This window comes from Sceloporus undulatus, chromosome 5 (assembly GCF_019175285.1).
Source record: "Sceloporus undulatus isolate JIND9_A2432 ecotype Alabama chromosome 5, SceUnd_v1.1, whole genome shotgun sequence".
Lineage (NCBI taxonomy): Eukaryota > Metazoa > Chordata > Lepidosauria > Squamata > Phrynosomatidae > Sceloporus > Sceloporus undulatus.
In genome coordinates this window covers 128,347,344-128,373,363 of record NC_056526.1, presented here as the reverse complement: position 1 = coordinate 128,373,363, position 26,020 = coordinate 128,347,344, and the positions used below count along the sequence as shown (strand labels likewise).

General features: G+C 41.4%; 1 protein-coding gene across 3 annotated transcripts in view; it reads left to right on the top strand.

The window, feature by feature from the left end:
- The window catches only part of TLR3 (toll like receptor 3), a 78,129-nt gene that overhangs the window by 2,888 nt on the left and 49,221 nt on the right, over positions 1-26,020 (top strand). For 2 of the 3 annotated variants that reach the window (XM_042470624.1, XM_042470621.1), the window contains exon 1: positions 12,106-12,156. The exons of the other annotated variant lie outside the window; for it this stretch is intronic. In XM_042470624.1, coding sequence (XP_042326558.1) covers positions 12,125-12,156 — 32 coding nt within the window. In that variant the 5' untranslated portion in view covers positions 12,106-12,124. Of the gene's footprint in view, positions 1-12,105; positions 12,157-26,020 lie in introns of those variants that run through there. 3 annotated transcript variants of the gene reach the window in all.

The following is a 26,020-nucleotide window of genomic DNA, read 5'->3' as shown; positions in this document are numbered from 1 at the left end:
GGACTTGCTGGGGGGGGGGGAGTCCCGGGGGCAGGGCCAAACCGGGGTGGGACCGTGCGGACCCGCCCCAAATCGGGAAAGTCCCGTCCCCAGGCGGGATATGGGAAGCCTATGATTCTGTGACCAACAAATTCTTTCCCCTCGAACCCAATGACAGCATCCCTGATAACACAGCCTCCAAATACCTTAAGGGCTGACCTTCATCCGCATCCAGGTGTCATTAATAAGTGAACTCTGGGAAGCAGAAAGCAAGAGGTGGATAATTCTCTTGTGGGATGCCTCATTTTCCTTCCCCCATGGAAACAAATGGCACAATGATAGATTTGATGCCAATTCAGTGATTTAGGAAGTCTGGTCACATTATTTGCCAGAATCTAATAAGGTAAATTGTAGTTTATTCACTAGTTCTTGAAAGTCCTAGTTTTAAAAGAACATGATTGACCTGGTATTTTGCAGTTTAGATAGGTTATTGACTTCAATTTTTGTGACACCCAGGATCAATTGTATTTACAATTTTAAATCCACAGTATCAATAATTCCTGTATCATTCATGTGCTATGAACAGCACATTTCTATAGTAAGAAATCTGTGTAATTATTCTGTAAATATTACTAAGATTCTGCTTGACCCAGAGGAAATTCTCCCATCTTACATACAGCTCAGTCCCAAGTACATTTAATTGGAGCCATTCACAATAATGCACACCTTTATTGCATAGCTCATGCATGACAGTGCACTAAGCTGAGTCTCAGCCTTTTGCTTGAGGTTACTCCCTCAGACCATGAGGCAGCACAAACATTGTCTGGCCCCATCCAAATTATTTTCTCTACAGGCTGATTTGGTCTTATAGAACCTGTTCAAACAGCCTCTGTACCCCCCCCCCCAAACCCCCAGAGGGCTACTTTTAGGTCCTAAAATACCCCAAAGGCACCAGAACCTGTCTGAATTTAGAAGCTAAGGAAGATCAACTCTGGTTAGTACTTCAATGGGAGAACACCAATGAGTATCAAGTGTTGATGGAAAGAATTGACAAAACTATTTCTTGAGTATTCCATGCCTAAGAAAACCCTATTAAATTCATGAAGTCATCATAAGTCCACAGTCCACTTAAAGGCATTTATACACACACACAATGTGGTAAGGAGTGTCATCTGTCACACCTAAACTCAAATCCAGTTTGTCTGCCAAAGCCATCCATAAAGCTGTCTTCTCCATTCTCATGCATTCTTTTTCTGACCTGTTAGAAGGTATTGGATGACAATTCCCAATTATCTTAAGGAAACTTTTCAAGCTTTGTGAAGGACAAGGAGTGGACCAGAGGAAAGAAAAAAAGAGGCCCTTCTTTCCATTGATCCATCTCTTGGGGTGGTATCGGAAAGAGACACTGTGTTGGAGAGTCATGTAGACAGTCATCTTCCCTCTCACTTTTTGTCCTGTCTCCTTGTTTTGGTTCCTAATAAAATTTAACTATTGTAAACAATTAGAAAAAGGTCCCAATGCCAATTAAATTGCTGTCACTTTAACTCAGTCACTAGCTTGTGACGGGACAGCACACCTGCAGGCATTGGGAAAGGTCACTACAAGGTTTTGATGTTGCAGACTTTAAAAGTGATTAAGGACTACCATGCAATAATCCATCTTTTTGCCCAATGAAGAATACACCTCATAAGCCTTTAGCACTTGCATAGCTGTCTCCAGAAATCAGTTCAGCTGCCAGAATAAATATCTTGCTTTTATATTAATATGTGCATTAGAAAGCTACATCATGGTGCTGTATGGAAGACCATGTACAAAACATTACACCATTGCAAGTCAAGTCAAGCCCCTTATGATAACAAATGCCACACTCACACTTACTTCCTGTTCTCTAGCTTTCCTTTCATCACCATCAAGATGTATATTTTTTACTATATGGAAAAAGACTATCTTCCTCCCCACTACTCCAGCATTTAAAGTGTATTGCTTGATGTAGCTCTGCTTGATTGACAGAAAGAAAAGGTGCAACCTGCCCATCCCCATATCAGGTAGAAATATTTCCATGGTTGAAATAGGTACTCTTTATGTTGTTGTTGTTGTTGCATGCCTTCAGATTGTTTCCGACATATGATGACCCTAAGGTGAATCTATCATGGGATTTTCTTTCCTTCAGAGGTTTGCCATTGCCTTCCCCTGAGGCTGAGAACATGTGACTTGCCCAAGGTCACCCAGTGGTTTTTCATGGTTGAGAAGGGAATCAAATCTGGTCTCCAGAGCTGCAGTCCAGCGCTCTAACCACTATGCCATGCTGGCTCTTGAAATAGGTATCGTTGGAAATTTAAAGCATACCTTGCCAAGATGGTTTAGTGTTTTGAGTGTTTGAATCCACACTCAGCCTCAGGGTGCATCTACACTGTAGAAATAATTCAAAGATGTAGCTATATTAGTCTGGAAAATCAGTATGCATAGAAATCTTGTAGCACATTTGAGAGTAATGAAAAGAAAGAAGCTGGTAGTATGAGCTTTTCTCAGATGCAGGGATAGCAGCAAATAATCCAGAATGCATCTAAGGAAGTAGACTCAAGTCTACAAAAGCTCATGCTACCAGTTTCTTTCTTTTAGTTCATTTCAAAGGTGCTACAAGATTCCTTTGCATGTATAAAGAATTCCATTTGACACCACTTAGTAATGCCAACCTTTCCAACCTATGGAAACCTCAGATTTGTAGTTTGCAAGGTATATAACCTTCCCTGCCAAAGAGTACTGGTTCATCACAAAACTACAAATCCCAGGATTCTGTAGGATGGAGCCATGGAAGTAAACATAGTGTCAAACTGAGTTATTTCTATAGCGTAGATAATCCCATAGAGATTTACTGGTTGACAAGTCCCACCCTCTCAGCCTCAGAGGAGGGCAATGGCAAACCTCCTTGGAATAATTTTTTTGCAAGAAAATCCTAGGACAGAGTCTCTATAAATTGGAATCAAATTGGAGGCACATAACAACAACAAAACCTTAAAATGAAGGTGGGGGAGAATGTTATAACCATTCAGCAATGGAAGCAAATAAAATAAAATACCAAGGACAAGATGACAACTGCAGCACGGACCGCCAACTGTTACAGAGGTATTAGAATGTTACCATGGTGACAACTTCGCCCTAACAAAAGGAAAACCAAGCTTTTGATAGAGGGATTTATTGATGGTTGTGCTGTGCAGAGTGTGTCCGGCAGATACTGACAGAGCTAGGAAGCTGTGATAAGCAATTAGAGTGTCCTAAGCAGGCAATGAATAAATATTGGTAGTCTCCTGGGGAAACACCAGGATCATTATGTGAAAATGCAGCATAGTTGGAGGCAGGTTACAGGCAGATGGCACTCAGTGGGTCATCATTTCTTACTCTGCCACTGTAATAGAGGATTGCCATGACTATTTAATACAGTGCTATAAAGATATATAAAAATTCCACCTGTTACTTTGATCCAGGAAAGAGCAGCCACTGTGTTCCATGTCACTCACGTTGGCATCTGATCTCTCTTGCTTCAAATGTAGTATCACTTTGTTGTTGTTAACTGTCCTTGAGTCAACCCTGACTCATGGTGACTCTGTGGATGAGACACTTCCAAGATCCCCTACCTTCCACTACTTTGCTTAGTTCTTGCAAATCCAGACCCATGACCTCCCCTGATTGAGTCTATCCATCTGGAGTGTGGTTTCCAGCTCTTTCTACTGTCTTCTACTTTTCCTAGTATTATTGTCTTTTTCAGTGAATTATATCCTCTCATGATGTGACCAAAGTAAGACAGCCTGAATTTGATCATCTTGGCTTCCAAGGAAATTTCAGGCTTGATCTGTTCATCTTTTTGGCTATTCAGAGTATCATCTGCATTCTCCTCCAACACCACATCTCAAATTTATTTTCTTCTTATCTACTTTCTTCACTGTCCAGCTTTCACATCACTACATGGGGTGGGGAATATAATGGCTTGGACGAATCTAACTTTAGCATTCATTTTCAGTGTACATTTGCACCTTGGGATACATGTGCTGTTAATATGTGCAGAGCAGAATTGAGTACAGTGGGCCCTTGGTATCTGCTGGGATTTGGTTCCAGGACCCCTCTACAGATACCAAAATATGTGGATGCTCAAGTCCAATTATATACAATGGCATAGTAAAATGGTGTCCCTTATATACAAGCGCAAAATCAAGGCTTGTGTTTTGAAATTAATATATTTTTTGAATTTTGAAAAACTTTATCTGTGGATAAAAAATCCCAGTTATGGAGAATCAACTGTAAACAGATTTTTCTTAATTATATTATTTCTGACTATTGGGGGGTGGGGGAAAAGTTGTCTATTGGAATTGGAAACAAACCTCCTTGTTCCTAGAAACTAAAATGTCAGGGAGAGGGCTGGGCAGAAATTTTCTTCCTAGAAAACTGTATTTCTCTCCTTCCCTCAAAATATATGCTAGAGGATAGGAAAAAGTCTACAGTCCCCTTCTATCAAACACTGTGGCATCTGTTTGAGAAAGACAAGAAAGCAAAGTCTACAATTCCCTTAGCCAGTATGGCCAATTATGGAGAATTCTGGGATTTGCAGTCCACAAAAGTAATGCTGTTGCATTTGGAAGACAGCATGAGTGGAATTTTGCAAAGAATTCTCTGGGCCCATTCACACTGCAGAATTATAGCTCTACTACCCACTTTAGCTGCCACAGTTCCATTGTACAGAATCATGGGATTGACAATTTAGGGAGGGTTTTTAAAATTTTTCATCCAAAGGTCTGGTGATTCACCAAACCCCAGGATACCTCAGGTTTATTGTTGTTATTAGTTGCCCTTGAGTTGACTCAGACATTTCCAATAATCCCTATCCTCCACTGCCTTGCCCAGCTCCTGCAAACTCTTGCCCATAACCCTGCTAATTTAGTCTATCCATCTGATCTGTTTTCCTCTCTTTCTTCTACCTTCTCACTTTCTTAGCATTATTGTTTTTTCTAGTGACCCCTGCCTCCTCATTATGTGGCCAAAGTATAATAGTCTCAACTTGACCACCTTAGCTTCCAAGGAGAGCTCTGGTCTGATCTGTTCAAGAACTCATTTGTTTGTCTTCTGGGCTGTGCATGGTATCCTAAATACTGTTCTCCAGCATCACATTTCAAATGAGTTTATTTTCTTTCTGTCTGCTTTCTTCACTGTCCAGCTCTTGCTGGATACACAGGATACAGCCAGGGAATAATAGTGCTAATATTGTGTGGATTGAGTGGGCCCCTGTATATGAAGATTTATTTGTAGCATTAACACTTTCATAAGTATGAATTTTTGATTTATGATGCTTCACTCTTATTAGTCTGTATTATTATTATTAATAATAATAAATAAAACAGTCTGTACTCTTTAACTACATACATTTAAAAATATTTTAGATATTCATTTGATTTGGAAGAAATCCTAAACCCACATTAAAATTGTTGTCTGCAAATTATTGTTTTTTTTTAAAAAAATCCTTACAATGACAATGATGACAACGATAATGGCAGCAATGACATAATTGCCATGATATTAGCAAATAATCTTTTAGAATGTATATTTGGCCTTTACTTCCTATGTGGCAGGGAAATATTTGACATATATGTTCATATACATGTCTGTACATTACTAATCATGTAGCACTCTAGATGTTGTTAGACTGTAACTCCCAGCATCCCAAGCCAGTTTAAGCAGTGGTGAAGAATGATGGGAATTAGAGTTCAATAACATCTGAAGGGCTGAGTCTCATCTCTGGGTTCAAAAGTTGTAATGTTACTCTCAAAGAAAAACAGTAATAGCTGAGTGGTTATGTGTCTATAGCCTTTTATCTGAACTTGTTTCCGTGTAATATTTAGAAGGGAATAATAATATTCTGTTACTCTTATATAAGCTGTATAATGCCAATAATTTGTACATAATTATTTCTACAGAGAACATTGAGAGATTAATCATTTAAAGTTAATTGACATGATCATATTCCTCGTATAACTACTTAGCATCACATGGGAAATCCAGAGCTTGAATCGTTATTTTTAAAGAATTGTGAGTTACTATAGTAGTTCCAATACTCCTCAAGTACTGTTATCCAAGTTCCAATACCCCCAAGTATAGATACCATTATAGTTACAATTTAAAAAGTAACGGTCACTTCTTGAGAGTAACTAGCTAGTTTTAGTTACTTAGAAATCATCAGTATGCTACAACCTGCTAGCCTTTTTATATCCAGATTGTTGTCACCTCAACATGCACAGCTGAACCTGAGATAGTAGTATGAGAACACTTTAACTAATGATATTTCTCCCCTGTATCTTAATTATAATACTTTTTGGTACATCTGTAACCAAAGGCTATAGTTACAGCACAAAAATAGTGATGTTATCTCTTTTCAAAGTATAGGCAGGATGAATTGTACCTGTTGTTGTTGTTGTGTGCCTTCAATCATTTACTGATTATGGTGACCCTAAGGGAAACCAGTCAAAGGCTTTCTTGGCAAGATTTATTCAGAGGGAGTTTGCCTTCCTCTGAGGGCTCTTTCACATGGAGGAGACAAGTGTCATTAAAACATGATTAAATTGTGTGATCGGGGGAAAGATTATCATACCCCTGCGCGCTTCTTCCGTTCATGTCCTGTGCGTGAACTGTAATGGGTGTGTCACTCGGTAATGGGAGTTTTTGTTATTACTCAATGACACGTCCATTACAGTTTACGCATGGGACTTGAACGGGAGAAGCGTGCAGGGTGTGATAATCTTCCCCTTAATCATGGTATTAGCACCACTTAATCACGTTTTAATGATGCTTGCTTCTTGTGTGAAAAGCTCCTGAGGCTGAGAAAATGTGACTTGTTGAAGGCTACCCAATGAGTTTCCATGCCAGAGCGGGGATTCTAACCCTGGCCTCCAGAGCTGTAGTCCAAAACTCAAACCACTACACCAACTGGCTCTGTTAGTTATATCTCTGTTATTGGGGGAAAATAACTTAATTGCCAATAACTAATTAGTTACTTCCAAGCTCTGAACATTTGAGGGAAATGATGATTTTGGGCCCACTGACTTTAGGCAGTGAATCCGAAACCATCATTTCTCTCAAATGTTCAGAGCTTGGCAGCCATAGGGTCAAGTCCAAATGGACTTGACAGAAGCTAACAAGAACAACTCATTAGGCAGCAAACAAGAAGTGAAGGGAAGAGCACTTCACCTGCCAAATTTCTGCTTGCAGTGCATCTTTTAAAGATGCAGGAGGAAACCTATCCAGAGGCCGGGAGGGAATTATGAGCAAAACTAGCTGCCATGTCAAAGGCACACAAGCTAAGCCTGCAGTATCTCATGCATATAGTAAGAAGCAAGTGCCATGAAATGCAATTGGGCATACATTCGGAGGGAATAGGAATAGGTTTAGGAAGAAACTGAAAGTGGTTGTGTTTATTATGCAATAAGGATCACGTTGGCTAGTTATGGAGCTGGTTCACCAGTGTCAGATTCTGCCCAGAGAGAAATTTCTGAGGATGGCATCTTTTCACATACATGACATTTAATTACATATATCTATAGATAGTTATTTTTTGGTACCCAGCATGCAGTTAGGGTTAGAACTGTTACCATGGTGACTGGTTTACCCAACCACGTGGTGGTGATGGGGAATGAGGATTTATATAAGCAAATAGCAATGTAGCACTTCAGTTTTAGAAAATTTTTTTTTCTTTGCTGGGAAAGGAAACTGGGAAGAAAAACGAGTCCAGAGTAAACTGGAAACTCTTGATCATTGCAGGAACAGAATTATTCCCAAGTCTGAATATCAGGGCAAGTGCCTGCATACACTCTATTCTTCAACATGTTACAGGTGCAAACTGGACCTGTATGACCAAGCAGCTTCAGGGTGTGGCCAAGATGATAAGAGTTACTAAATCCAAAGTAACTTATCATCTTGGCCACACTCTTATGTTGCTTGGTCATACAGGTCCCAGTGAAAAATGACGTGCAATAATCTCCTAAATCAGTCACAAACAGTGTTCTTAGCTATCTCCCCAGTTCCTTTGTTTGGAACCAGATGGAATTGCTGCTAATGCAGGTGGAGGTAAACAATTGGTTCTACCAGCAGAACTAAAATATGTTCAAGGCTTCCCTTTCTCACTTTATCAACAGGGTATAGCTTTTTCCATTCAGGTAACACAATGTTCTGTTCAGTGATGACACACAAAGAGCAGGGTTCCCTCCCCCCTTTCTGTATGGACCACATATTCTTATTGTTCTACAATGAAATATGAGTCCCTTGTTAGTGAGCTCAGGTCTTTCCAAGTCTATGAACTGTATTCCTAGGGTGGCATATTTTTCAATGAATCCATGCAGATACAAGTAGATACAATTTCCATCCTGATCCAATCCATATTTATTCAGTAAACTTCCCAGTTTCCACTGGGGCTAGAATTGTAGCACAATCCCAGGAATACATGCCCTACTGGTAGAAGGGCCCAAATTCAATTTGACACATCTCCACTCAAAAGGGGGAGATATTCTTGTGGGACTTGAAAGACTCCCATCTGAATCTTTGAAACTGTGTTATTAGTCATTCCTAAAGACATTAGATGATGTGTCTTTGTGAACTGAGTCATTTAAGTGATGAGTGGACCCAAGTCTACTGCAGCACCATTAACAAACTACTTAAGCTAGTACATCATTAGTTGATTTCATTAGAACTAACACAAATAGGATTAGCAGGTTGAAAACTGGAGAGGGCTCCTGTATCCTTAATGGTTGTGTGGAAGAAACGATTTCAGCAGATGTCGCTTGTAACACAACCAGGTAACAAACAGCACCTGCTGAAATTCTTTCTTCTACACAACTATGAAAGGTATAGTAGCTGTCTCCAGTTGTTAGTTTGGTAACCCTAAACACAAACCATCTCTTGCAGTGCTTATTTTAGGGTCTGCTGAACTCAGCTGGATATCATGATAAACCAGGGTTCCTGTGGTTGCTTCCACTTAGAGCAAGAGCAGGGGTAGACAAAGCACAGCCTGTGGGTGTTATGCAGAATCCAATTCCATTTTTGTGGCCCCAAGACTTCAGACACTCCCCAGTTTTAATGCTTTTCCTGGACCGTTTTCAGCTACCAGGTATTCCAAACCAATAGTCTCCAAGAGACCAGCTGAAATCCTGCCATGCCAAAAACAAACAAACAAACAACCCTCTGACAAAAATAAATCAGGAAGTGACATCAGTTTGGACTTCATTTCACAGCAGCAGTGAAGCTGCCAGAATTCTAGCATTAGCATTTAGTATTTACATTTCTATACCACTTCATACTGAACTACTCAGTCTCTAAGCAGTTTACAATCTATAAGCCAATTACCCCCAACAAGCTGGGTACCCAATTTATCAACGTATGAAAGGACAAAAGGCTAAGTTGATTTTGGAGCCCCCAGGCACAACATTGTGGCTGCAGGACCGGCATTCAACTACTGTGCCACTGGGACTCTAACAATGGTGATTGTGGTGAAATATGCTTCCCCAGCACAGGCATGCTTCCAAAGCTAAAATAAACTGAAGATTTTGGCTTGTGATTTGTTTATGTCCAAAGTTGCTACAAACTGGTAGTCTTGCTTATTTCCCTTCCAACAAGCCATAGAATGAAACTTGGATTTGGGGCTTCTTGGACGAGAAACAAACCAGATGGCAGCTCTTGCTGTTTGAAGATGTCATAAAACAACAACAACAAACAAACAAACAAACCATGGACTAAAAAGTATTATCTGGGTTCTGTGGTTTCAGTCATACATTGGGAGCCAGCACACTGGCAACAAGCCAAAATGCAACAGAATCACAGCTCATCATGACATGTGAACCCAGTCAATGCTTTCCATACTTGTTGTTGTTAAGTGCCTTCAAGTTGTTTCCGACTTATGGCAACCCTAAGGTGGCCTTATCATGGGATTTTCTTGGCAAGATGGGTTCAGAAAAGGTTTACCATTGCCTTCCCAAGACTGAGAGCATGTGACTTGCCGAAGGTCACCCAGCAGGAATAGCAGTAGGAAATAAATTTCTATACCTCTTATCAGTGAACTAAGCACTCCCTAAGCGGTTTACAATATGTAAGCCAATTGTCCCCAACAAGCTGGGTACTCATTTTAGTAACCTATGAAAGGGTGCAAGGTTGTGTGGACCTTGGAGCCCCTGGGATCGAACTCTCAACCTTGTGGTTTAGCAGTACCTGTACATATATTTAACCACTGCACCACCAGAGCTCAGCCTGACTTAACAGGGCTGAGCTGGGATTTGAATCCTGGTCTCCAGAGTCATAGTCCAACACTCAAACCACAACACTAAGCTGACTCTCCATGCTGTAGCTTAGCCCATGTCAACTCTGGCAAGTCCTGGGGGCAATTTTCACCTCTTAGACCAGCCCTTGGCTTCACAGAAAGTGTGAAGTGGCAAGAAAGTCACTTCTAGATGTTATTTTTAAGGAGATTTTTTTTATGTTAAACAATTACAGGTAGGATTGCCATTCCAGGAGTAAACCAGGTCCTGAGATCTCAGGGCCAGAACCAGAGACTCAGAGATGACCACTTGTGAGATCAGGGGCTGGTGATATTACCAAAGTGATGTCATAAGGGGTAGCCCTTGATGATATTATTCATCTTGGATACATTACATATTAAACATGGTGCACAGTATATGCCATCAAATAAATAACAAGGAAGAGGAAAAGGGATTCCTTCCCCTCACCTACAATACTAGAGAAAATGTTTGAAGCTCTGAGTTCTGGCAGTCTAGTTGCAGCTCCATCACCTCTCACCCCACCTCCAGTATAAAGATGAATCACCATCATTGGAGACTTTCAGGAGAGCCAATTCATCCACTGTTTCTTTAGGCCAAAGGGCAATCTAGGGGATTTGAATAGAAAGAGGACTTCAGTATTAGCCATAGTGGAAACATGCATCCTTAAGTCTGCACTGTACCCACCCACAGCTTATCACATTCTGACCTTGTGATAGGAAGAAACATATGACCATCATTGCCTAATACTCCAGGCTGCTTTCCCACACCTGAATCAGAGTGCTGGATTGAGAAGGAGGTACCTGTTTTTTCCAAGTGTATGTCCTTCTTTTAGATTGCTTGCATGCTACAAGTTCCTAAACCAGCACAATAAGCAGCTGTCATGCAAACATGCCCTTCACCTGCTATAGAGTTAGCAGGTGTAATTGCTCACTGAGGACCCAGTGGGGTTTCAATTTGAGAGATCATGTACAGCTCATTACTGTATATTAATAACCAGATTGCATCTGGATTAATTACACTAAGAACCACAGAGTGTCCACCTGTAGCCCACTGGAATATTGCATAAAATTCTAATATAACTGCACTTTTGTTGCAGAACAGAAAGACAACTAAAGGAAGCAAGTGATGAGATGATCATATGTATCCATAGATGTGTATGACTAGTGGGGACAGTTTTCCTTTATTTTTCCCAAGCAATATTTCCTATTGTTGAGGAAACAAAAATTATTTTCTGTGTCACAAGTGGGTCAGACTGGATGAACCATTAATGTTCTAGAACTGTATTGGCAAGCTATAATGTTCAGCACTTTGTAACAACTCAACTTTAATCTTCCCTGGAAGGCAGAGATAGAAACATGTGCCCCCTCAGATGTCATTAGACTGCAGCTCCAGCAGGCTGATCTGGTTAGGGCTGATGGGAATCGCAGTCTAACAAAATCTACAGAGCTGCATGAGTCCCAAAGCTGTTGTGGAGGAATTTTTTTCTTTATCTTCCAGTTTCCTCTTCTTCTACATAATGTTTTAGACACATTCTTGGAAAATGAGTCTTATTCCCCCTGTCTTTTGTGACTCATACATGAAAACAAAGCTCATTTCTCCAGACAGAGCAGCACATGGTTGTAGCTACAGAGGGAGGGGATTAAAACAATGCTGCAATGATTTAACAGGTAACACAGTTTTTTTTAAAAAAAAACATGCTATAGAAAAATAAAAATACTCTTTCAACCTCACACAGTTACATTTATACCAATCATCCTGCAATACTTGCATGGGGGCAAGCTTCTGGTTTAAGGAGAAAAAAAGGTGCCAGTACTTTGAGATGAGAGTATTCCAGCTCTTGAAAAATGTTGCTGCTAACTGTCTCACTCGAGGCTGTGTGAGTATGAAACAAGTTAAGATGCTATCTGTTTTGTACACAGGGGCACAGCCATGTTGTCTCAGCTATGTGATCCACCAGTGAGTTAGTCAAGGCATGCAGAACATGTATGTTCTTTCTATGCAGAATTCAGGAAGACAATGAGCTCATGCTGTAGCATTTGTCTGGGATGCAATGGATCTTTGGAACTTCTTCAGTATGATTAGCTGAGCACCTCCAAGCTCAATGTATTTCTGGCCTTAACCTACAGCATGTTCAACATGTTTCCCAACGGATATGTATCTGTGTTAGGGAGAATTAGCAAGTCCTGGAACATTAGCAGGTCTGAAGGAGATGGTTAAAAACACCACTTCCACCATCCCTCCGCCAGTTGGACACAACTAATATTTAATTTTCCAAGGTTGTGGATGAACTGAACAAGGGCAAACGAACAGTACTGATAACTTCACAATAGAGAGCTTTGTATTTCCACTCAGGAACACAAGTCAAGTGAACAGGATTAGCCACAGTGCTGAAGTGATCCGTTTTAAGGAGAGTTAGCATAATCGTCCTTAAATAAAAAACAGAGAGCAGACTATATTAAGGAAGCTATTTTAGAGATGCTAGAGGAAACGGTTAAATGAGGGGAGCTAATCCATTTCAGCAGGTGTTGTGCAGAGCATTGCTTACAGCAAAAATAGCTTAGCTATTACCAATTTGAGATTCTGCATGGCATTGTTGTTGTTGTTTTCAATGCAATTTTAGGTTGCATTTTAAAAAATATCTCTAATAGCATAGTAAAAATAAATGTAAGTACTACAAAATAAACACATCAAATATAGCTTTCTGTGTGTTTATGGAATCGCTACTTGATTCATCCACTTGTTTCTAACAGAATGATTTATTAATTGTGGTTTGAATGAAGTGTGTGTGATTGGCTTATCTGCTAGTTTACAAGGGAATCTTATTAAACCCCAACAAGTGCTTTTTGAATGAAATGTGAACAGACATATACACCAATAAATAAAACCCATCTCACATTATCAAAAAGGTAAGGTTCCATACAGACATTTTTGTTTCCTATTGAAGTAATGCAACAGAACCAAAACAACTTAAATAAATAATACAGAAATGATGGGTTTTTTTTTAATTCACTCCACCTATTAAAATTATCCACCCAACGTGATTAACCAATAGATGCCATGCATGTTTCATAGGAAGTGCCACATTGTTCAGTAGTTCTTAATTCCAGTTAAACCTTGGTGCCTCACAATGCAGCAGTACTATAAAGGTTGAATGGAAATATGGCGCACTGAGTTTAGTGAGACTCATAAGTAAATAAGTACATATATAAATAGGATTGTTGCCTTTAATATCAACTTGTATCACAACTATTCTGCCCAGTAAATGTATTAATGTATGAAGCAGTAGCCATGAAACAGAGGTGGCAAGGCCAATTGTCATGCTTGATGTGCTCAGAAATAAAGTTCCATTACCTCCAGTTTTAATTTTGGTTGATGTTCAGCTTGCTCTCTGTCTCTGTGTGTGCTGGGAATTCAGGTATTAAGGGGCAAACCATTCCATTTTGTAGTGGTTTAGAGCCATTGGGGGGGCTGGGGGCATTTAATTTTTTGTGTCTGGGGACTTTAAGAACTGCAGTTTGGGGACCCAAGGGCAACATGCAGCCTGTGGGTCATAGTTTGCCCACCTTAGTCCTAAAACGAAAATCGCTTCAAACCACCACCCCATTTTAAAAACCATCCACAGAAACATCTACCCACACATTTTCAATGGATGCAATTGCTGCTAAGAATTATCAAGAACATATCAGAAAGTAATGGGTGGAAAATCTAAAGAGTAGATTTGTTATATTGCAGCTCCCAGCAACGCCAGCCAGCATAGCCCTATCTGGAAAGCCATACAATTCCTAACAAACAAGTATATGGCTTTGTTGCCAATAGTGAAATCTACTTCTCATCTGCTGTTGTTTTTTGTTTAAATTTGTATCTTGCCTTTTCAATGATGATATTACTGACAATAAAAATACATGGGAGGAAAGTCAGAACTAAAACGTTAACACTGACAACCCTTCCCCAAAACCCACTTTCAATACAACCACATGAAATAAAACCTAACCAACACTTCAAATAATAGAATAATTGTGTTGGAAGGGTCCCCATAAGCCATTGAACCCAACATCCCACTCAATACAGGAACTTCACTTATAGCATCCCCAGCAGGTAGCTGTCAAACTCTTTTTTAGATGCTCAGAGAAAAAGACTTCAGCAGATCTCAATGTAATTGGTTGTGCTGACAAACAGCTTTTATTGGCAAAAACTTCCTTCTAATGTTAACTTGAAATGTACCTTCCTATAACCTAGAATCATTGCACATGGTCCTACCCTATAGGGCTGCAGCAAACAAATCTGGTCCCTCCTTTCTGTGAGAGCCCTTGAGATGTTTAAACAGTGCCATCATGCCCCCCCCCCCCATTTTCCCTACCTCTTCTATTGTCTCAGCTGGTAAATTTGGTGAGGTGCTTTCTTACATAATAGCCAGTATGGTGTAGTGGTTTGAGTATTGGACTACGACTCTGGAGACCCCTGAACCATAGGAGCAGAGATGTCCAGTACAGCAAATTTACTAAGAACTTTACCAGCTATAATCACAGGATGATGGCAAGAAGCCTGACAATTAAAAAAGTACCAAACTACTGCAGTGCAGGTACAACTCAGCACAAATTGAAAAAAAAAATCACTATAAACCAAGCCTGGAATATTTTGGAAGATCCAGAGGCTAGTTTTCAGCCTCCCAGACTTTCTATGGGGTGCTTTAGGCCTGAAAAGCTGTTATAAAGGTATAATCTGGAAAATGTTGGATGCAATACACTGAAGAGTTATATAAAAGAGATGGGAAAATGAAGGACATATGGAATGTAGAACCATATGAAGTTGAACTCCAAATTCCACCTCAACATTAGAAGGAACTTCCTGATAGTAAGGGCTGTTCGACAGTGGAACAAACTCCCTCGAAGTATAGTGGAGTCTCCTTCCTTAGAGGTCTTCAAACAGAGGTTGGATGGCCATCTGTCAGGGATGCTTTGATTTGGATTTCCTGCATGCCAGCGGATTGGACTGGATGGCCCTTGTGGTCTCTTCCAACTCTACGATTCTATGATTCTATGATTCTATGGAGCGTGACAGACCACCCCTTTGAGGCGGCGTGTAGGCGCTGCTTTCCCCGGTGTATCGGGGCCTCAGCTGCCAGACCGGCAGCCTCCGAGGCCCCAATCCGCCACCTTCCAGGCTGCAGGGAAGTGGCAAAAGGCCGCTTCCCCACAGCCTGGAAAGGGGTGTCCTTGGGGCTTCAAGCCCCAAGGACACCCTGCGGCGGCGGGGAGGAGGAGAAAGGGGCCACTTTGCCCCTTTCTCCCTTGCGTAGCTGGGCGCAGCCGTCTAAAGGCTGCGCCCAGCGATGCAAACCAAGAAGTAGCTCCGAAATGGAGCTCCTTCCTGCTCTGTGGAAAGGGTGCACTAAGCGCCCTAGCGCGGAGCGACGACGTCACGTCCGCACCGCCCCGTATAGAGGCGGCGCGGTCGTGACGTCGTCATGGCGGCCCCCATGTGGAAGAGGCACCACCATTTTGTACGGACTCAGTCTGTGCTAGGGTTAGGGGCGTCCGGAAGTGACGCCCCTTTTTAACCCTAGTATGGACTGAGTCCGTACTTAAAGGCCCGTCTGTAACGGGCCTATGATTCTAAAAAGTGAGGTAGAAGCTGCAATAAGAGAAATGGCAAAAAACAAATCACCAGGAACAGGCGATATTCCAATTGAACTGCTGCAATCCACATTGGTAGAGTAAACTTTAGTGCTAATCAACATATGTTACCAGATATGGAAAACAAAACGATGGCCAACAGATTGGAAAAAAACATACATTCCCATCCACAAAAAAGGAGACACTAAAGACTGCAACCACTATAAGACCATAGCACTAATCTCCCACACACAAAAAAATCATGCTCAAAATTCTGCAACATAGGTTCCAACTGTACATGGAGAGAAATATCAGAAAGGTCCAAGTGTGGTTCAGGAAAGGAAGAGGCAGTACAGACCACATTGCAAACATAACAGCTAATGGAGCATATCAGAGAATTCCAAAAGAACCTTCATTGTGTGTGAAAGCATGGAAACATGGCAGTTCATGTATGTTCTGTAACTGTGTAGAACAGAAATACTCATAATCTTTGTATATTGATGCCCAGGCTAGAAAAAAACCTTCAGTGTGTACAGTTTAGTTGTGAATTAAAAATATTTGTAGTGAAGAAATATGCTGAAATGACTTGATTTATTATAAATATGTTCATTTGATTCCATTATTGGCAAAGATGGGAAATATTGCTCCCTTCCAGTTGCTACAAGTTACTGGTTTATGACAGAAAACACACTTTGGTAGTGAGACTATACTACCTGCTGCCACACTACAGAATTAATGTAGTTTGAGACCATGTTAACTATATGGCTCCATTCCATCGAATTCTGGGATTTGTAGTTTGGTGGGACACCAGAACTCTTTGACAGGTAAGGCTAGATATCTCACAAAACTACAAATTCCAGAATTCCATGGAATTGAGCAATGGCAGTTAAAGGGGTGTCAAGCTGCATTAATTCTGCAGCGCAGATGCAACCTATGTTAAAATAATAGTATAACATATTGTGCCTTAGTTATTCCTAAACAGTATTAATTGCACGTTGTGTGTATTTTCAAATACAGTTACTTCTCAGTTCTACAGAAGAAAAGCTGGTTGTCAGGTTTCACAAAATTCTACTTTAGAGTGGTTTTTATGCAAAAGGAGGGAGGGGTAAAAAAGGAGGAAAAGGTGTCAAAAAAGGAAAAGGTCAAGGGCCTGGTGGGGTTAATCTGCAATCCTGACAGATGCTTGTTGCAAATTAATTAACTTAGTTTGTGCCAGGTGCAGAAGATTTCAGGTTGCACCAGGGTATGTTGAGATCAAAAAGCAATTGCCACTCTCCCTGTGAAAACTGAAAACCTACCAGTTATTCTGGTATGCTACAAATACAGAATGCTGGAACATTCCTCTCATCATTTTATTCCTCCCCCCAGAACATTTTCTGCCTGGGAAAGGGTTAATAAATTCCTTCCACACACCAGTCTCCGCAGTAGATTGCAGCCTCCACACCTCCTTTTCAAGAAGAAAAAAAAATCAATAGTCAAGGGAGCATCCCATGTAGCTTGACCCTAATGCCATGAAAGGGCAATGATATTCTGAGGGAGAGAGTAGGTTGGCCCAGTTCCATCAGGGGCTAGCCTGAAGAAGAAGAGTCCTCCCTCCGGTCCATCTGCCTTGGTCCAGGCCTCAGAGGGAGAGAAGAATGCTGGACCTGATTCCCTCCCCCCCTCACCATTCCCTTCTCCTTTTGTGTCGTGTCTTTTAGATTGTAAGCCTGTGGGCAGGGAACTGTCTGTTATCCCCTCTATTGTAAACCGCTCGGATTCCCAGTGATTGGGCGGTATATAAATAAAACCTATTATTATTATTATTATTATTATTATTATTATTATTATTATTATTATTATCCAGGATACAAATATATATTCCTTCTGGCTGTCTCTTTAACAGCTTTCACAAATGATTGCTATATATACTCATGTATTGATATTTTAATCAAAAAATTGACCCATAAACCTGAGTCGACTTATCCATGGGTTAATGTAAGTACAGCTTGTCCTCCCCAGCTGCAGACTTGCCATCCGCAGATTTATGCATCTGCAGATGGCAAGCCCCATTATCCCAATGGCCATGTTTGCACACAGTCATTGAAAAGCACAGGAGATCCCACGGTTTTTTGCATCCGTGGGGATGGGGGGAGGGGGTCTGGAACAGTACTGTACTTTAACTCTAATTGAAAAAAAGGAACTATCCCCTGGTGAAAGGCAAGAGTGTAATCTGTCTTGGAAGCACTGACCCTACTCTATTCTCTCATTCATCTAGCCTTTACTATGAGCACAGACATGATGCAGTTTTGCAAGTTTTTTGGCATTGCTTTCCTTTGCTTCATCCTTTAAATCCTTTGTTACGTGCCCCTGGGGTTGCTTTGATTGTGATTTCCTGCATGACAGGGGGTTGGACTGGATGGCCCTTGTGGTCTCTTCCAACTCTTATGATTCTTTCTCCCCCAACTCTATGATTCTATGATTCTACCCTTGACCTATCCATGGGCCATATCAAAATCCATAATTTTGGCCCTAAAACCTGGTCTGGACTTATACATGAGGTCGACTTATAGTCGAGCATATATGGCATTTTGCCCCATCCAGCAGATGGGACAAAAGGATGAGTGATGGGATCATAAGAAGAGCAGGAGAGGAGAAACAGGGGCTGCATCATCATTTTCTTTGCAGCTGCTGAGATGTTAATGAGACAGGCAGTTTTTCTGGGTTATGACCTGGCAGCCTTAGCGATGGCAGATGCATTTTAACCAGGACATATGGAAATGAGCAATGGCTGGTAATTTTAATCATCTAAGCGTACTGAATCCTCCTTACTGTTTTGCACATTAAAAAAACCCACCCAATTCAGAATTACCTAGGCTCCAGACCCTTTAGCGATGCCTGGGGAGAAAGAAAATGTTTGCTCACATGCCAGTCCTTCTAAGGGGTTCTTGTTCCTTGCTGCCTAGGGCCTTATTCTGTAGCCAGAATTGGGTAAAACCTGGCTTAATCTGGCATCTGGTTGGCATTTGTCTGGCTTAAAATATTTTTCTGGAATTTTTGTTTACAATCCTTTTAAACCAGCAGTGTAATACAGCTTTAATATGTTTCCATTTTCTGTGGAAAACTTGTGCTCTGGTGACTATTTTAAAGCTTCCCAGAAGACTTCAGCTCTGCTTTGCCAAAGTTAACAAGAGTCTGCAAAAAATAGTAAAGTTGCAGGAGGGCATGTGATTTCTGGAGAGAGAAAAACTACTTTGGTTTATATGCTAACCTATTCCATGAGTGTGCTGCCACCTAGCAACAATCATATGGATTCTACCTTGCAAACAGGTGGCTGGAAATCAAGACATTTTTAAAAACGAACAATTAAAAAGAAGCATCAGTAAAACCCAGGGATCCAGATTGCCATTGTTCTGTTGTTAGGCAAAATGCCCAGTATTTTTCTGAATTTCTTTAAAAAAAAAAAAAGGAGGAGTGTTCACCAAATCCCATGATTTCTGGATCAAAAGTAGGGATACGGTAGTTCTGACTATCTAGATCAGCAGTTCTCAACCTGTGGATCATAGGGGATGCCTAAAACCATCAGAAAACACATATTTCCGTTGGTCTTAGGAACAGAGACAAAAATAATTTTATGGTTGGGGGTCACCGCAACATGAGGAACTGCACTAAAGGATCACAGCATTAGGAAGGTTTAGAACCACTGATCTAGATGCTATTGGACTGCAAATCTCATCAGCCCCAACTATTATAGCCAATGGTGAGGAATGCTGGGAGTTGGAGCTCAACACTATTTAAGAGGGCTGCACTTGTTCACCTCAGTTTAAAAAGTTAATGGAGGCCCGACAGATTTTTCTGCTTGAGGCAGACCGACGAATAATGACCTACTTTTGAATACTAGCCGTATTAGCCCCTGCAAGCCCAAAAGCATCTCTCTTAAAAGAAAAATAAAGTACAAACAAATGAAATAATTAAAATTTTGCTGCATTTCATGACAAGACAAATCCAATCAGATGGCAGCTTCTTTCTGAGTGAATGTAAGCCTTGCCATTATAGACAGATGTGGGAGTAGACAAAATGAGTATTTTCTTTGGTGGCATCATTAGTTCTGGGCACCACAGTTCTGGGCACCACAATTCAGAAAGGACATTGAGAAACTGGAGCGTGTCCAAAGGAGAGTGACTAAAATGGTGAAGGGTCTGGAAACCATGCCCTATGAGGAACGACTTAGGGAGCTGGGGATGTTTAGCCTGGAGAAAAGAAGGTTAAGAGGTGATATGATAGCCCTGTTTAAATATTTGAAAGGATGTCATATTGAGGAGGGAGCAAGCTTGTTTTCTGCTGCTCCAGAGAACAGAACCCAGAACAATGGATGCAAGCTACAGGAAAAGAGATTCCACCTGAACATTAGGAGGAACTTCCTGACAGTAAGGGCTGTTCGACAGTGGAATGCACTCCCTCGGAGGGTGATAGAGTCTCCTTCCTTGGAGGTCTTTAAACAGAGGCTGGATGGCCATCTGTCAGGGATGCTTTGATTTGGATTTCCTGCATGGCAGGGGGTTGGACTGGATGGCCCTAGTGGTCTCTTCCAACTCTATGATTCTATGATTCTATGATTCTATGATTATTTTGGATCTCTCTTTCTAGGGACACATACATTTTTAGAGGAACTCTGAAAACGTCTTAAACTTTATGTAGTTTTTGAGTGATCCTATCTGTTTTATTCTTCCTTCTTTGCAGAGCAAGAACTACTCTGTGATATTAATACCTCAGTAGGTCAGAAACATGCCAGTCTAAATATGCCAAGGAACCAAATCCTGTCTGATCTTGGAAACTAAGCAGGTCAGGTTTGGTTAACACTTGGATGGGAAACCACCAAGGAACACCATGTACTGCAGGTTGTGTTTCTGAGGAAGGCAATTGCAAAACACCTCTGAATATTTCCTGCCTAAGAAAACCCTATGAAATTAATGAGGTGACCAAAAGTCAACATACAACTTTGACGGGACACACACACATTCATCCAGGTCAAAAACATGCAGACACAGAGCTTACTGGCTTCACTTTGGCTATTTGCTGTCATTTGGACTGATCACAGTGATATTATCTATACTAAATTCTCATTATGGAGGAGCTTAATCTTGCTCTTGGTAATGCTTTCAGTTTCATCCTTGACAACTAAACCTTTTGTGGAAATGAGATCTAGTCAATGATGTCTGAATTCCCATAATCCAGGAGAGTGCAGGTTGAAAGCAAGCAGTGAGGGGGTTGAAGTGTGGAAAGCCACAGAATGAAGTTTTATAATATACTTCTTAAAATAACTGATAATGATCATGGCCATTGACTGTAGGCATTATATTGTTCAGAAGCCTAAATAGAAGTGATGAAGAGAGGATGATAGCTAGGGTAGGTAATAATTTGTCAGTTTATTTAAGATGGTAGGATAGTATCTTTGGGGAGAAGGGCTGGGGAGTGTTTTTTCCTCCACATCATTCATGTGTTTTTCCTCTTTATTCCCAAGGTATGTGAACAAAGGAGAAGGAGCCATGGAAAAGGAGATCCATCTATCTCACCTACTCTGGAGGTGATTTTAGATGGCACAGAAGGCCCTGGGGACAGGAGGTGCTAAGAGATGGCCACCCTGTGTTCAGTTCCCTTCTCAGTCTTTCTTTTCTTGTTTCTCCCCCTTTGTGTGACCTAGCTGTACAGAAAACAAGCACTGTGAACTTGATGTTATTTTGTCAAGTCAACTTTGACTTATGCTGACCATGTGATGAAGGAGACCTGGTCAAAAGCTGCCCTGCTCAGGTCTTGCAAATTCAAAGCTGTGGCTTCCTTGATTTATTGAATCAATCAATGAGACATTTTACAATTATAGCCACTTGATAATGCTTGGGCTACCGTGGTTAGATTCTATGGAAATCTGGCGAGGTACTACAGCTCTCTGGCAGAGAATTCAAAATTTTTCACAAAACTATAACTCCCAGGATTCCACAGGATGCAGTCATGGCAGTTAGTGGCATCAAAGTGCTATCATTATGAACCCTTGTGAACGTGAATCCTTGAGAGAAGCTGTGTTGTTAATTTTTAAATTCATACATGAGAAGCAATTTTATTCATTTCAGCCAAAATGTGAGTAGAAACGGGTCATTTTTACAATCTAGTATTTTCTTGTAAGCATTGGTGAACTCCTCTTTGCAGATCTATGCAAAGCAAACCTGCCATGCCTCCTTCTTCTCTGATTATTTTGCATCCAGTATATTTATAATTTTAAGCATGGGACTCTAGCCCTGGAGATCAAAGATTTGAATCCCAGCTTGACCATGGGAACCCACTGGTGATCTTGAGCAAGTCACATGCTCTCAGCCTCAGAAAAACCTGTGAAAAGTCTGCCTTAATCTCACCTTAAGTCAGAAATGATGCACAGCATATGCAACATAACACACACACGACAATAACACATATTCACGTAATGAATATAAAAAGTAATAGCTCCAAGACTGTCTCACGAGATCTACAACCTAATTATTGTGCCTATGCTGAGCTGTGGAAAAGGCAAAATAGTGACACAGAATACCTTTGATCATGACCATTCTGCTTATTTGTTAGTAATCCTCCTCGAAGCACTTTCAGGAGAAGGAACCCTAGTGAATATGCTTTTAAAAATTAAGTGTTGCTGCTAAACATGTTGAAAAAATGCATGTCTTTTAAAATTAGCACTAGCATGTTGCCCAGCAACTGTGTATGCATTTCTTCTCTAATTTTCTTACTTCTCAGTAAATACACTTGACTGTTTGTGAGCCAGTAATAGATTTTTTTTAACTGTTGTTCCACACACGTGTAGTAATTGGTCCTTAATATCAAATTTCACCTTTTCTTCTTGTTGGAGTGTGAAATAAGTCACAAACCTGTTATTTACATCTCTTTTACCTATTATAATCTTAAAGAGAAACTCTTACTAGTGTCCCTTGTGTTTTGGTGCCCATTCTGACACATGCACTGGAAGCACTTCTACATCTGTATGTAAACATTGCATGTGCATTAGATCTGCTGAAATTTGTCTCCAATTGGCTCCAGATACAATGTACACACATGACAGCCAACGTAGTGTAATGGTTTGAGTGTTGCACTATTGCTTTAGAGACTAGGAATTGATTTTCTGCTTGGCCATGAAACCTACTGTACTGCAGTTCACCTTGAGTCACACACTGGGAGAAAAGTGGGGTCTTCACAGTCTGCATGGGCAGGATAATGCTGTGCTGTTAACTTACTCCTTCTTCCCCCATGTCCTGCTGTGATGTTTGAGTTCAGCCAAAAGCAGTGTTTGGAGATTGTCCCATGTGTGACAAATATATATGAGCAGACTGAACATCCAAATAAGCATTCCTGATGGTTGCTTATCCCAGAAATTATGTCAGATATTTTTATTTGGAGGTTTATTTGGAGACTAGAGACAGATGTGTTTATTTCAGGCTATTTCTCATGTGCATGTATATATATGCACACTGTTTTTAGGGCTTGCTGAAAAAAAAGTGACTAGATGGCTTGACTGAGTCAGCTGATTGAGATGTTTTTTACTGAATAATTTAGCCTGATGATGGAATCTCTTGCTCTTCATCCTCAGCCATCTCAGTTGCTGTATGCTCTCAGAGCTTGGAAAAATAACTTTTTGGACTACGTTTCCCAGTAGTTTATCACACGGGAGGAATTTCTCTTAATTTCAAATGAAAAGAAAGTGGGGCCAGGACACATTCACATGAATTCGCTAGTTCAGCTAATTTACGTGAATTCGAATTGTTTTCGAACTGATTTCCTATTGCCCAAAAATAGCTTGCCATTGCCTGAAATTGTGTGTGATCACCTCTCACGCAATAACGTGAAACCCCATGATTGCATTCGGACTGACTTCCCATTGCCCAAAATTGCGTGTGGTAATTGTGTCCGGATTGCCATTGGATTATACTTCCAATTTCCCTTGTCTGATAATGTCCCCAGTATCCCTCAGCCAGTGTGGCCTGTGTTTTTGCTAGCTGGAAAATTCTGGCTCTCAAGTTCTGAATGCTCCAGTGCAGAAATATGAGTTAGATAGGCTGTGTTGCATACTGGAACTGCATCTTTCCAGATAAATGCAATGGAGCAATTTATGCCCCCACTCAATTCTGCCCTAACCTGTGTCTTTAAACCAAAAGCCCAAGGCAGCCTATCTCCATTATGTCCCACAAGAAATCAAGCAAGACAGGTGCAGAAAATGTGTACCTTATAAGGCCAATGGCACAGAGAGAGCCTGTCTGTCACTTGCCTGAAGAGAGGATTTGATGTGTAAGACTCTGTGGAACCAGAGCAAAGAGTCTGTCTGAGTGAAACCAGATACTGCAGCTCCATCCGTCAAGAGCAGACCCTGTCAGAGCCTCAAGCTTGTTAACAATGTGTTAATCACTGTTCAGTAGTAGAGACTCAGATATGAATAATCGTTTTGCATCTTCCCACTTCTAGATATTAACATGCAGAAACTTCTGATCATGTTTTAGCTTATATTCTGACAACTCTGTTCCCCCCCCCCCAACTTTTTGTACAGTGGGCCTTCTGTAGCCAAGTATTTCTTATCCACAGATTCAACAATCCAAGGTTTGAAGCTATTAAAAATGTATATAAATTCCAAAAAATTAACCTTAAATTTTGCCATTTTATATAAGGGACACCATTTTACTATACCATGGTATTAAATGGATTTGAGCATACACAGACTTTGATATTCACAGGGGGTCCTGGAACCAAATGCCAGCGGATACCAAGGGTCCACTGTAAATGCTTAAATGTTTGAGGCTATGGAGCTGAGAGAAATGGAGGGGGATATTAAAAGAAAAAGGAGGTTAAGCTAAAGCATTCAGTGTTGGTGTGTGCACATATAAGAGGCATGGAGCACCTTAAATGTTCTTTAAAAGGGGTGTTTTAAAGTCTTTGTTGTGTTAGCAACAAAATTAACTGGAACACACTCACAAGGCTACCTCACTGGGATGCTGGCAAAATGAACATATTAAAATTGTCCAAATGAATCTGATTGCTCTTGTTCCTCATTATCACTGATAAGGGGGAGAGGGGAGCTTCAAATAGATACCGTAGCTCCCAACTCACAGTGTGATCCCTGGTCCTATTTCTATGTGTTAAATTGTTCCACATAGGAATGTCTACCTTCTGCAGAACTGAAGATGACAGCCACAGATGCTGGCGAAACGTCAGGAAGAAACTTTTCTGGAACATGGCCACATAGCCTGAAAAACCCACAAAATTTACTTTCTGTGTTTGGAAACTGACCTCCTCCTCAGAGACCTCCCCAGTGTGCTGCTCATCAAGGACAGTCTTCTCCACTCTGTGCAAAAAACCCTTCATGCTCCCTAATATGCTGAAGAGTAGATACATAGGCCTCAAGTTGCTGGACCTTCTCTTCCAACAAGCCAACCAACTTGCACCTACTGCAAGCCTTAGCCACCCACATCCTCTGGTATGAACACAAACATACCACAGCTGTTGCAAGTGAACTGCAGTAAGTCTTTCACCAGTCATATGTATTGAGACAGAATTCCCGGTTTCCCCTACAAAATGCCTGTTGGCCATACCTGCTAGCCAAGCTCCAAGGACCAAGTCTGCAGCTACATAGAGCGCTAGTGCCTGCTAGCTCCTCCTGCAACTATGGCGTGTTACATACCGCCCCTTTGAGGCGGCCTGTACCCACCCCTTTCCCCGGGGTATCGGGGTCTCAGTGGCTAGAACGGCAGCCGCTGAGGCCCCAATCCGCCGCTTTCCAGGCTGCGGGGAAGTGGCAAAAGGCCGCTTCCCCACAGCCTGGAAAGGGGTGTCCTTGGGGCGTCAAGCCTCAAGGGCACCCCGCGGCGGCGGGGAGGAGGAGAAAGGGGCCGCTTGGCCCCTTTCTCCTTTGTGTCGCTGGGCGCAGCTGTGTGAAGGCTGCGCCCAGCGCCGCAAACCAGGAAGGAGCTCCGAAACGGAGCTCCTTCCTGCTCCGCACAAAGGGCGCACTAAGCGCCCTGGCACAGAGCGACAACGTCACATCCGCGCCGCCCCATATAGAGGCGGCGCGGTCGTGACGTTGTCATGGCGGCCCCCATGTGGAAGGGGCACCGCCATTTTGTACGG